General features: G+C 51.1%; 1 protein-coding gene across 1 annotated transcript; it reads right to left on the bottom strand.

Annotated features, from left to right (window-relative positions):
- Positions 1-2,853: 2,853 nt before the first annotated feature.
- Positions 2,854-4,329, bottom strand: LOC149913288 (olfactory receptor 14J1-like). The gene has a single exon (XM_090130220.1). The coding sequence runs from the start codon at positions 4,124-4,126 to the stop codon at positions 3,140-3,142; it is 987 nt and encodes a 328-aa protein (XP_089986346.1). The 5' UTR covers positions 4,127-4,329; the 3' UTR covers positions 2,854-3,139.
- Positions 4,330-13,850: the final 9,521 nt, after the last annotated feature.

Below are 13,850 nucleotides of genomic sequence, written 5' to 3' on the forward strand. Positions count from 1 at the left end.
ATAAAGATACTTGAAAAGCCTTTCCATTTTCCCCTGATCTCCTTTACCAGATTTAATTGCAAGCTTTCCTCATTGCATCCCTGCAGGCCCTGACAGCGTTCCATTATTCTTCCCAAGTGCCCATGCCCCCTTTTCACATTTCACAGACTTTCTTCCTGCCTTTGAGATTATCCACGAGCTCCTTGCTCATCCATGCCGGTCTCTGTTCAGCTTTGTCTGACTTTTAACTCAGAGGGAAGCACTGATCTCGAGTGTAGAGGAAGTGATGCTTCAGTGTTAACCATCTGCCTTGGTCCCCCTAATCTTCCAATGCTCGGAGCTGAGGAATACCTCCAAGTGGGTCCTTGAAGTGTTGGAGTCAGGCTTCCTGTTAATGGCCTGTTTTCCTACTTCTTGGCGTGGTTCTTCCACTCAGCATCCTCAACTCCAGTGCCTCACAGTTCAGACTATGAATGAAAACGTCAAATAGGATCAGACCCATTATTGCCTCCAGCAAAACCTTGTGCCACTGACCACCACTCTGACTGGCCCAGCCATTCAGCCAGCTTGTCATCCTCCTCATTCTCTACCTGTGCAGCCCCTACATCAGTCGCTTTCTCGAGTCAGGACACAAAAACCCTCTGCTTCTCTTTCATCTTCCAACTTACTACATTCAAAACAGACCCTGGGAAGGGCTTCCTTTAAAGGTTCTTGCCCCATGAGCTCTGGTGCTCAAGGGACATTTGGATAAAGCCCTACGTGACGTGCTTTCACCTCTGGTTAGTCCTGAAATGCTCAGGCAGTTGGACTAAATGATCTCTGAAGGTCACTTACAAATGATTTTTTTTTTTTAATGGTTGTATGAATCCGTGTTGAGATAAAACATAAAAGTCATTGTCTTGCTGCTACATCTCCACGGCTTATGGAAAATAAATCATGGGAATTTATGGAAAGTCCTCAAAACTCAGAAGAGTTATTTATCACACATTTATTACACAGAGATTTTTTCCTACGCGTGTTTTGGCCTTTTCATGACACCTTGAATCAGGGGTTGATTCAGTTGTGCTTCATCCAGCAGCAGGGCCAAGCACTGGCCCAGTACTCCCCTTGTCTCACAAACTCTTCCCTCTTCCACTGCAGCAATGAGCCAACACTGCAGGAGAATTAGGCTTCCTCCACAGTCATGAATGCTTCTGGAAGGGCACTGAAGGGTGGGAGGAAAAAGAGAGGAGAAGAACAAGGTCAGCCAGCTGATGGGGCATGGCTGAGCACAACCACTGCCTGCAGTGAATATCCCACATCCCACATGCAGAGCCATGCACACCAGATGGAAACTTGTCATTTTCCCCTGGTTGCACAGGAGGGTCCTTCCTTCCTTCCTTCCTTCGTTCCTCTTCCTCCTTATTCACATCTAGATGCATATTTCTCTCAATTTCTGGGCTCACATGTGGTTGGAGTGACTTCCCAAGGCCTTCAGACATCACTTCTCACAGATATCCCCAATCCTCTCGCCCAGACTTATGTGCTTCCAGCTGCTGCTTCCTGGACCAGTCGCACTTCAGAAGCCTTCCTGGATCTTCCAGTGCTTGTTAGGATCTTCCTGAATTCTCCAGAGTTCATGGTGAGACGTCTTCTGTATGACAGGGCCTTGATGAGCAGCTCTTATGAAACGTTTGTTTGTAAGGCATGTTGTGTTGCACTCATGCTGAGAATTCCATCCGTCTTGGAACTGACTTGGAAGGGCAGCAGGCTGATTTAGCCCACTTGATTACCAGCGGCCAAACAGAGGATCAGGGATAGGGTTCAGTGTCTGAACCCTAATTTTAAGGTTATGGTTTGGGCTGGGGCTAGCACTGATGATTAGATTTAGTGTTAGGTGAAGTGCCAGCACTTGAGTTATTGTTAGGGCGAGGGATGTGATAAGAGTTGGTATTTAGGGGGAAGAGTTTGAGTTTAGGTTGAAGTTTAGGACAAGAACGGGTTGAGGTTAGACTTTAAGATTAGGAGTTTGTGTTATGGGTTAGGAGTTAGGGTTGGGGTTAGGCTTAGATTAAAGGTTTAATTATTAAAGGGTTAGAGTTACACTAGACACCAATTCCCAGCTTCCCTCCATGGAGAAAAACTAGGTGAGGACACAGATGGATGTGGCTAGTTGACAGCAAAGGGAATCAAAAGGCACAGCTCTGTAAAAGTAAATTTTATTACGTCCAAGTTCTGTCCGCTGAATCATAGAAGCATAGAATGGCTTTGGTTGGAAAGATCAGAAGGATGATGTAGTTCCAACCCTCCTGCTGTGTGCAGGGTTGCCAACCACAAGACCAGGCTGCCCGGCCTTGAATGCCTCCAGAGATGAGACATCCACAAATTCTCTGGACAGACTGATCCTGTGCCCCACCACCCCTGAGGGAAGGATCTCTTCATAGCATCCAACACAAACTTCCCCTCTTGCAGTTTAAATCCATCTGCCCTCATCGTATCACCGTCTTCCAGCACAAGAAGTCCCTCTCCTGCCTGTAAGCTCCTTTCCAATATTGCAGATCACTGTGAGCTCTCTCCGGAGCATTCCTTCTCCAAGCTAAACAATTCGAGCTTCCACAATCCTTAAACAGCCCTCTGCTTATATTTGTGGTGCACCTCTGTACCCACGCCAACAGCTCCGTGTCTCCCTTGTGCAGGGACTCCAGGCCTGGACACAGTGCTCCAGATGGAGCCTGGCAAAGGCAGAGTGGAGGGGTGCAATCACCTCCCTCTCATTGCTGGACACCCCTGTGTTGGAGCAGCCCTGGATACCGATGGCCATCCAGGCTACGAGAGCGCAGTGCTGGCTCATGGCCAGCTCTTCATCCATCAGGACCCCCAGCTGAATCCACTTTCCGCAGTGGAGAACCTCTGAGCAACAGAAGATATCTTCTCGCTGTGTCAAACACAGGTTTCACTCACTGCCCTTTTCTTTGCTGCTACTTCATCTCAGACACGAGGAGGCATACGCCGAAATCTCAAGTTCCATAGAATCAAGGAGGGAAAAGAAGAGAGAAATGGAAAGCATTGGAGGGGAACAGAAGCAGCACAAGTGGTTGGAAAATTTTAAACATGTTTTAAAGAAAAGAACGTACTAATGGCAAACAACAAAGCCCAAGCTTAGAATGGGACACATTAGAAGTCACCTGGGCAGAGAGATGGAATCGTTACGATAACTGGAAAACATCCGCAACAACAGTTTCCGAATGGCGTCCTTCAGTGCCTGGTTCCTCACGCTGTAGATGAGGGGGTTCACTGCTGGAGGCACCACCGAGTACAGAATTGCCACCGCCACATCCAGGGCTGGGGAGGAGATGGACTGGGGCTTCAGGTAGGTGAAGAAGCCAGTGCTGACACACAGGGAGACCACGGCCAGGTGAGGGAGGCAGGTGGAAAAGGCTTTGTGCCGTCCCTGCACAGAGGGCATCCTCAGCACAGCCCTGAGGATCTGCACGTAGGAAAGCAGAATGAAAACGAAACAGCCAAAGAACAGAAATACGCTGAATGTCATAAGACTGAGATTCCTGAGGTAGGGGTAGGAACAGGAGAGCTTGAGAATGTGGGGAATTTCACAGAAGAACTGGTCCACAGCGTTGCCTCGGCAGAGAGGCAGTGAAAACGTGTTGGCAGTGTGCAGCAGAGAATTGAGAAGCCCAGTGCCCCAGGCAGCTGCTGCCATGCTGGCACAAGCTCTGCCGTCCAGGAGGGTCCCGTAGTGCAGGGGCTTGCAGATGGCAACGTAGCGGTCATAGGACATGACGGTGAGAAGGTAAAATTCAGCTGACAGCAAGAACGAGAACAGAAAGACCTGGGCAGCACATGCAGCGTAGGAGATGTGCCTGGTGTCCCAGAGGGCATTGGCCATGGCTTTGGGGACAGTGGTGGAGATGCTGCCCAGGTCGAGGAGGGCGAGGTTGAGGAGGAAGAAGTACATGGGGGTGTGCAGGCGGGGGTCGCAGGCTACGGCTGTGCTGATGAGGCCGTTGCCCAGGAGGGCAGCCAGGTAGATGCCCAGCAAGAGCCAGAAGTGCAGGAGCTGCAGCTGCCGCGTGTCTGCCAGCGCCAGCAGGAGGAACTCGCTGATGGAGCTGCTGTTGGGCATCTGTGGCTCCTGGACATGGGTAATCATCAGAGGAGAAACAAAAGGCAAGTTAGGTGGGACTTCTCTTGGCAACAACCTGGACCATTCCTTGGTGACCTTCCTCCTGCCGTATAATCCAATACGTTTTCTTTCTCTGAAGGAAACGATCGTTCAGATCCGTGATTTGAGATTATTTTCATGGGTTTGAATACGTAAGGAAGAGGAGAGGCCTCTGCCCGTGGGCTCTTGAGAAAGCAATCCTCACCCACCCAGGTGGGTACACTGCTAAGAGGCAGGAGTGCTTGGTTTTCCTTTTGGAATGTGACATCTCTCTTTGCATCTCCCCACTTCATCTCCCTGGGCTTCCAGGTAAGGCTTTCAGGGAAGGATTTGCATCCTGCAGGGCAGCTCACGGCTTGGAAAGACATCTGTCTTAGGGAGAGAGCCAAGTGCCCTAACGATGGCATCTCCTTAAAAGAATGTCAGCTCTTTCCCAGCCTCACAGCCTTTGCTGTCCACAGCCCCGAGCAGCTGCTCTCAGCCCCCGTGTGCTGCAGAAGGAGCTGAGCTCACGCCTGGAGAGATGCAGCCCTGCTCTGCTCTGGCTGCAGAGGAGGGGGTTCGTGCTTGGGCACCACTGCCATGAAGGCAGAGGTATTTCTGGGTGGGAGAGGATGCAGGGGGCTTGCTCAGAAGAAGGAGCCAGCTTGGAGGGGAATCCTATGTGGTTGTCTCTTGAGTCGTCCCCCTGGACAACATTTCTGATTTTCCTTTCCTCTCACTCCCTGATCACAGCCCAGCTGCCTGGAGATCATCTTCCCTGCCTGCTGTTTCCCTGTCTCGTGTCTTTTCCTTTTCCTTGCTGCACGCACACTCACCGCCCCAAGGTCAGTGCACCCATCTTTGCCTGCCAGGAAACTGCCTGTTTGCAGGGCAGTACTGTGTGCACGCCTGTCTTTGCAGGTATAAACAGACATATCAGAAAGCCTGAATGGGATCGACAGAGCTGATGCTCATTCTGTCCACCGAGTGAGGAGAGGCTGATGGAACATGAGGATGCTGCTCACAAACCTGCTCACCTCCTGAGCTACAGTACAGCAGTCTCAGTGATGTGTCAACATAGGCAGCTCCTCTCCCATTTCTCCAGTCCCCATCCTAAGGGTAGGAAAATGAAGACGGGGCAGGAATTCCCATGTTGGGTTCTCCTTCTTGAAAAGTCCCCTCTGCTGGGTCCTGAGCGTGCAGTGCAGCTGTGAGCCCCCAGCCCCACGCAGCACCCTTAGCAGCAGAAGGCCCCTGTGCTGCTGGGGGGCTCCTTCCCCCCACACATCTCCCTGCAGCTACCTGGCTCTGCTGGACAGCCCTTTACATCCCATAGGGATGGGATTCAGCTGAATCAGTTGAGGCATCTTGTCCTGAGGTTGTAGCCCTGGGTCCTGGTGGGCAGTCAGCTCCCTCCCTTCCTCCCACACCCCCAGCCAGACCAGCACTGACCACACATGTGGCCACAAGCATCCCTCCTCTTCCACAGACCTCTTTCTCCTCCGTCTGCATTAATTCCCATCTTTGCCTGGTGCAGTCTCTATCTGCTTATCAGCTCTCACTGACTGCATTTCCCTCTTGGATCCCCACAATGCTGTCCCCATGCAGGCTGTACCTCCCTCTCCCTGTTGGAGCTGCCATCTGTGTCACAGGGGTTGTGCCGCACTCAGTGACATCTCTGTGTCTGCTGTAATAAAAGTGCCTTAAATATGACAACTCCTTTTTTGGACAGGGCTCCTTGAAAGCTTTGTCTGCAACACTGAGACCTCCCTAATGAGCAGCTGAAGTCTTGAAGACTTGAGGGAAATGGCTCGTTAGGTCTTTGTGCACTGTAATGAGCCCCACAGCGTGTGTGGTGTCGGTGGCCTTCTGGCACTGAGAGAAGCCTGCTGTAACCAAATGATGGAGGTGCAGTCAAAACGCTGTCCAGAAATGTTGGAGAGTATTGAAGTAGTAATTGGTCCCTGTGGGGCCATAACCAACAAAGCCTCCCCACAGCTGTGTTAGAGCAGATGGGAGGCTGTGATTCCAGGCAGGCAAAGGCCCTGTGCAGGTGCTTTCAGGTTGAGAAAGCCCTTGGTTTGTCTGATGCACAGAAGGGTAGGGCCATCGCTGCAGGCTTTGGGAAGGATGGTCCGTCCCTCACTGATGGCCCAAGGCTCTCTGACAGTCAGTGGGATGTGAATCACAGAAGCATTTAATCTCCAGGTTGGAAACGACCTGCAAGACCATCCAGGCCAACCATCCTCCCATTGCCATTGCTATGCAAGCCTCTAAGCCACATCTCAGCTCCTCGGCCAGGCGCCTCTTGAGCACTGCGGGGACGGCAACTCCCCCCCTCCCTGGGCAGCCATTCCACTGTCTGACCTCCCTCTGAGAGAACAAGAGGCCAAACTCCTCATCTCAACCTCCCTTCTGGACGTTTGAGAGCGCAGTAAGGTCTCCTCTGAGCCCCGTCTTCTCTACGTCCCCATCCTAAACAATCCCAGCTCCCTCAGCCGCTCCTCACAGCACTTGTGCTCCAGACCCCTCACCAGTTCTGTTGCCCTTCTCTGGACACGCTGCAGGGCCTCAAAGTCTTTCCTGTAGTGAGGGGCCCAGAACTGAACACAGCACTCGAGGTGCGGCCTCACCTGAGCTGAGTACAGGGGACGATCACCTCCTGCTCCTGCTGGCCACGCTATTTCCAATGCAGGCCAGGATGTCATTGGCCCTCTTGGCCACCTGGGCGCACTGCTGGCTCACGATCAGCCGAGCATCAACCAGCACCCCCAGGTCCTTTTCCTCTTCACATCACCCAGCCATCAGCCCCAAGCCTATAGCTGTAGTGAACCTCATCCCATTCCCCTGAGCCCAGCGATCCAGCTTCTCCAGATCCCTCTGAAGGGCCTCCCTACCCTCAGGCAGATCCACACCACCTCCCAACTTGCTGTCATCCGCAGACTTACCGAGGGCACACTCAATGCCTTCATCAAGGCCATCAGTAAAGATACTGAACAAGATGGTGCCCAGGACCGACCCCTTGGGCACCACTTGTGACGGGCCGCCAGCTGGACCTAGCTCCATGAACACTGCCCACTGGACATGGGCAGCCAGTTCCTTACCCAAAGCAGGGCATACCTGTCCAAGAAGAGTACGCCTGTCCCATGTGTGCGTGGAGTGTTCTGTGAGGGACAACGGTATGACACCTACTGGCCTCCCTACAGGTCTGCAAGGAGGCAAGGAGCCCCAGTGGATGAGGACAACGTGTGCCCTCCTGAGCCTCAGCTGCAGTCACAACTGCCACAGCCAAGAGGACAAAGACCTTGGTTTTCTGCCAGGTCCCTCCAGCCTTGCCAGTGCTGTTGGCCATCTCCACCATGGGCTGTTCTGTGCAGTCCTACACTTGCCTCCTTTTCCCTGCAGGCTGCAGACACTCACCTCGACTCCTGCACTGCCACTCACCCTGGCACGGCCTTACTTTGGTGGCTCTGCAATCTCACTAGCTGTTCCTTGTGACACAGCAGCACAGATCACAGCGTCCTGCTGGGTGTCTCTGGCACCACAGCAAAACTATTACAGGTGAGGGCTGACCTGTCAGCTTGCGCTGAAACAATCAATTCTAAGTCCTTTTCCAGCCATGTTCCTCTTGTAGTCCTTCAGGACATTTCTACAAAATGGTAATCCTTTACGTGTTGATACTCTCACAATTGTATTTGTCTAAGCTGTATGCATTATAGGAAAATCACAGAAGGCTTGAATTACTTACAGCTTTCAGAGGAAAGGAGGAAAAGGAAAGAGAAATGAAAATGAGTAGCAAGATCACCCTGCTTATTATCCTTTCTCTCCTTCATTAGCTTCAGCTCAATGTGAGCTTCAGCCTTCCCCATTGCTTCTCTGCAGGCTCTGACAACACACCTGTACTCCTCCCAAGAGGACAGGTCCTTTTTTCCACTTTTCCCAAACCTTCTCCTTCCCTTTCATCTTATCCATGAGCTCCTTGCTCATCCACGCAGGCCTCCTGCATCCATTCCCCCATTTCCTACTCTTAGGGATGCACTGATCCTGAGCTTGGAAGAAGTGCTGTTTAAATGTTGCCCAGCTCTCATGGGCTCCCTGACCTTCAAGCACTCGAGACCATGAGATACCTCCAAGTAGATCCCAGAAATTGTTGAAGTTGGCTCTCTGACAGTCCAGGGCAGCAATCCCACTTTTTGCCTTACTTCTTCCACCCAAGGTCTTGAACTCCACCATCTCACCATTGCTGCATCTGAAGCTGCCCCCAAACTTCTCATCCCTAACAAGCCCATCCCTGCTGGAAAGAACAAGGTCCAAAATCACCCCACCCCTTGTTGGCTCCTCCAACACCTGCGTGACCAAATTGTCCTCAGCGCATGGCAGGAACCACCTGGACTGTGTGTGCCCAGCCATGTTGCTCACCCTGCAGATATCTGGGTGATTCAGGTCCCCCATGAGAACCAGTGCATGGGATTGCAAGGCTCCTTGCAGCTGCGTGCAGAAGGCGACTTCACTGACCTCATCCCCCTGATCTGGTGACTGCAGTACAGCCCACAACAGTGTCATCCATACCAGCCCTGCTCTTAATTCCCACCCACAAGCACTCCACACGCTCTTCACCCTCCCACGGGTGCACCTCAATCCATTCTAGTGGCTCTCCCACAGAAAGTGCAGCTCCTCCACCTCGCTTCCCCAGCCTGTCCTTCCTGAAAAGGACACAGCCCTGCATTTTGAGCTGCCCCACCACATCTCCGTGACTGCAGTGAGATCACGGCCCTGCGACTGCACACAGATCTCCAGCCCATCCTGTTCATTTCCCACGCTGTGCGCACTGGTCTACAGGCACTTTAGGGAAGCCATATGTGCAGTTACCCCTAGAGGGACACAGGAAGATTTTGGATGGGGTATTGGCAACACGACCTTCTCTGAGGAGTCCCCTATGGGATTTTATGGGACAGCTCAGAGCTTTTTTCCTGCTATCTCCAACGGTGACAACTGTTGTGGTTTCGTGATTGTTTGTTGTCAGTATTCCACATCAGAACATCGTGTGGACCAGTGGGAGTTAACGAGTTATGTTCTGGTTCTGTTTACTGCCTTCTGTGGACTTCTTGAGTATCCTGATGGGAGTGGAGGGGGCAGCATCCCTGGAGGACCTGGCAGGAGGAGGAGATGGGGTGGAGCTCCATACAGGACTTGGAACGTCTGTCTGTCTGCCTCTGGCCTGGCTCAGCCGTCTCAGCTCCCCCTGTCATGGACTTATACCCAAGGACAACCCCGTGACAACTACTGGTGGAGAATGCGGGCAACTGTGGTTTTTTACTTCATCTTAAGAGCAGTATATAGAGAACTAAGGACCCTTATGTTACTTGGAACATACTGGCTCCTTTTTAAGCTCCTCATATTCTTTTTTGGAGTTGCACATATGTATAGTCAGTTAAGGGCTCTGATGGAGATACCTGCCTGGTTCCTACACATCCTGGCTAATCTAATAGACAATATGATGTTTGGACTGGTTTCTAGGTGCTCTTCCCAGTTCGTTATGCATGTTCAAGGTGCCAGTTTAGGTACTGTGCCATCAGTCTCTCTGCATGTATTCTCTGCAATAGTAATTTACATTATGTGGAGGAAGCTTTCCCCGAAATGTGAAGTGGCAGAGGTTTAGGACAGAGATTAGAAGCATGGGGACCCCCGGTGTCATGGGATCGTGGAGAGAGAGTTTCCAAACCGAGATCTGAACCAAATGGAAACGCGTGTCCTCACATCTAGAACGGAAAGAAGAAGTGGAGGAAATAGAGGAAGATCCAGGCAAGGGGCCCTCCTCAAAACCACCACCACCGAGAAAGGCAACCGAGAAAAGTAAGAGACATGGAGAGGAGAGCGATGAGGAGGGAATCACTGTTACCACTATTTGTTGATCCCTGAAAGTGACTGAAATCCAAGGCATAAAGAAGGAGTTTACGCGACACCCGAGTGAGCCTGTTGTCACCTGGTTGCTTCGGTGCTGGGACAACAGGGCTGGTAGCGTGTTCCTAAATAGTTGTGAAGCCTGCCAGCTAGGAAACATTGCCCGAGACTCAGCTATTGACAGAGGGATTAGTGGAAGTAGAGTCGCCACCCTTTGGGAACGAATGTTATTAGCTGTGAAGGGAAGATTTCCCTTCAAAACCGAGCTGGAGCCTGGGATTTAAAGCTGGAATACTGCTGAGAAACACATCCAGCATTTGCAAGAAACAGCCGTAGTTGAAATGCTGCATGATCCTGAGTTTGTTTCTAGTGATCCACACCAGGACCATGATCTCGAGAGAACAGCGAGTGCACCCGAAATATGGCGGAAGCTCACGAGAACAGCACCAGAAAGGTACACCAGTTCACTGTTCGAAACGATAGATATGAAGACCTAGGCAGAAGACCCCCAATTTTTGAACTGATTCTTGCACTTCAAAGATTGGAACAGAGATTACCACCATCCCACGCTTCCTTATCAGCCATCTGCCAAATGGCAGAAAGACTGGATAGAGTGGAGAAGAGCCAGAACAACATGTGGCAGGAACTGTCCCTCGAGATCAATTGTGGTGGCAGTATCAGGAACACCCGATGAAGACCAGGCAATCAAAAGAATCTGCTGAAGGAGCTGGTTGAACTGATTAAAGTCTCAGCTATCAAAGGCAGACGCCCCGCTACTCGAGCAAAGGGCCACAGTAAATTTATGTCTCGTGCTGCCCTGTGGAGCTCCTTACATCAGCACAGAGAGGATATGAAGAAGGGGCATGATGAACCCACTCCTGCACTACGAGCACGGGTGAGAAAATTACAAAGCAGATCAACGACCACTGAAGTTGCTCCCGTTACTGCAGGGGACAAATAGAGGGGCCCTGCCTTCAGCCAGGGGGAGGAAAGGGATAATAGAGTGTATTGGAGTGTGTGGATTCGATGGCCTGGCACATCAGAACCACAGGAATATAGAGCACTGGTGGACATCAATGCCCTGTGCACTCTCATGCCCTCAAGTTACAAAGGGACAGAACTGATTTATATTTCCAGAGTGACTGGGGGCTCTCAGGAATTGTCTGTGCTGGAGGTGGAAATAAGCCTGACTGGAAAAAAAACCTGGCAGAAGCATCCTATAGTAACTGGACAGGAGGCTCCGTGCATACTTGGTATGGATTATCTTAGAAGGGGGCATTTCAAGAATCCCAAGGGATTCCGATGGGCTTTTGGAATAGCTGCTGGAGATACAGACAACATTAAGCAGCTGTCTGTCTTGTCTTGTCTTGCAGGGCCCTTCGCCACAATGAATTTAGCAGATCTAGGGGCTGAAGTTATCGAAGTGGAAAGACCAGGGGGAAGAAAGCCTGAGAACTCCAAACTTCAAACGTTTGTGGAATGTGGTTAATCTCTTCTTCAGGGAGATGATGTCTGTTCTCACAGGAAAGGTCAAGAACATTTGGATTTTGTGTTGAGGGACATGGCTTAGTGAGAACTGCTGGCGATAGGGGGATGGTTGGACTGGATGATCTTGTAGGTCTTTTCCAACTTGGTGTTTCTGTGACTCTGTGATTCTGGCCTGTCAGAAGACCCATCTGTAGTGGGGTTCCTACAGGTAAAAGAGCAGCAGGTACCCATTGCTACAGGAACAGTAGACAGACGGCAGTACCGCACCGACAGGGATGCCTTGCTCCCCATTCATAAGCTGACTGATCAGCTAAAGAGTCAGGGAGTGATCAGCAAAACTCACCCGCCTTTTAACAGCCCCATATGGCCAGTGCGTAAAGCCAGTGGAGAATGGAGGCTGACAGTAGACTGCTATGGCCTGAATGAAGTCACACCCCCACTGCTGTGCCAGAGGCGTTAGAACTCCAGTATGAACTGGAGTCAAAAGCAGCCGAATGGTTTGCCACCGTTGACACTGCCAATGCATTCTACTCCATTCCGCTGGCCACAGGATGCAGGCCACAGTTTGCTTTTACTTGGAGGGGTGTGCAGTACGCATGGAACTGTTTTCCCCAGGGGTGGAAACACAGCTTGACCATTTGCCATGGGTTGATCCAAACTGCATTGGAACAGGGCGGTGCTCCTGAGCACTTTCAGTACATTGATGACATTGCTGTGTGGGGCGATACAGCAGAGGATGTCTTTAAGAAAGGAGAGCAAATAATTCAAATTCTTCTGCCTGCTGGTTTTGCTATTATGCGGAACAAAGTGAAGTGACCTGCCCAGGAGATTCAGTTCCTAGGAGTAAAATGGCAAGATGGGTGCCGTCACATCCGAGGAAATGCGATCGACAAAATCACCGCTATGTCTCCACCCGCTAGCAAAAAAGAGACACAGTCCTTTCTGGGTGCAGTGGGCTTTTGGAAGATGCACATCCCAAAATACAGCCTCATAGTTAGCCCCCTCTATCAGGTGATGTGAAAGAAGAACAATTTTGTGTCGCGTCCTGAACGGCAGCAGGTTTTTAAACGGATTAAACAGGAGATAGCCCGTGCTGTGGCCCTAGGGCCAGTATGGATGGGACAGGGTGTAAAGAACATCCTCTACAGCGCTGCTGGAGAGAAAGGTCCCACTTGCAGTTTGGGGCAAAGAGCCTCAGGAGAGACCCGAGGCCGACCCCGGGGACTTTGGAGTAGAGCATCACAAGGACTTTCCCCAGACCAGAGGGAAAGCAGGGAAGTTCAGAGGAAGATGAAAAAAAGTGAGTTCTCCAAAACTTAATGCAACTAAACACGATGTGTGACAAATCATGGAGGGAAATTGGCTGTTAAAATGATTTTTTCAGGGAAAAAGAGTGAAAAAAACTGCTTCACTGGCTCACCAAAATCCACCTCCGCTTCCTGCAAGCTGCATTCCAAGCACAGCAGCTTCAGCTGAGCACAGCAAACGTGAAGGCCCTGCTGCAGGAGATCTCAGACACACCTTCCCAAGGTCAAAGCAAAAACCTTCAAGCTCAAAAGGGATCACTGGCAAGGCAGGCACGCACTGCAGAGCACTCTGATATCTGTGCTGTGGGGGTGAGCAGCTTGTGCACCGCGTGGGTTTGCACTGCTTTGTGCTCCACCACCTCCTGAAACTTGGGATGGTGCACTGAGGAAGAACAAGCTCAGCTTTTTGGAGTTCTATTGCAGACAAACAAGGCTTGGTGTCACACAGCTGCTCTGAGCTGATTAAAGCATTTGAGAAGAGCAGCAGAACCAATGTGCAGCACATTGGGTGAGGAAGGACGATGGGGTTGTGTGAGAGAAATGCCTTCCCAGCAGCAAGCACTGGGCTGGAGGAGGCACCAAAACCAAACCCTGCTTGCACCTTTCCCTCTCCTCATTCCACGTGCTGACAATTATATTAAAAACAAAAAAAAAAAAATACAAGACTGCAGTGAAGAAAGCTTCAGAACAACTCAGCTACTTTATTCATCCCCTTGCCATTCCTCTACAGATGATTCTCAGAAAACCTCCAAGAGCCACGTTACTGCTCTCCTGACCCTTCTCTCAGGTTCATCAGTGCACTCACAAATCACTGAGAGCAACACAAGCACACAGACACACAGAACATCCCTACAGGATGGTTCCCTCCTTAGGAAACGGCATCAAAAAGCTGCTGGCAGGAGGAGCAGAAGAGGAAAGCAGGCATGGTGAGAGAGCTGCTTTGGGCAGCAGGGAAAGGCCATCTGAAGCTCCTGGGTTAAGTCCCCTGTGCAGAGGGTGCCAGTGGTGCCATCTCCTTCACAAGCTCCTCCTGA

Source organism: Phasianus colchicus, chromosome 39, assembly GCF_987193195.1.
Source record: "Phasianus colchicus chromosome 39, bPhaCol1.hap1.1, whole genome shotgun sequence".
In the NCBI taxonomy this organism is placed as follows: Eukaryota; Metazoa; Chordata; class Aves; order Galliformes; family Phasianidae; genus Phasianus; species Phasianus colchicus.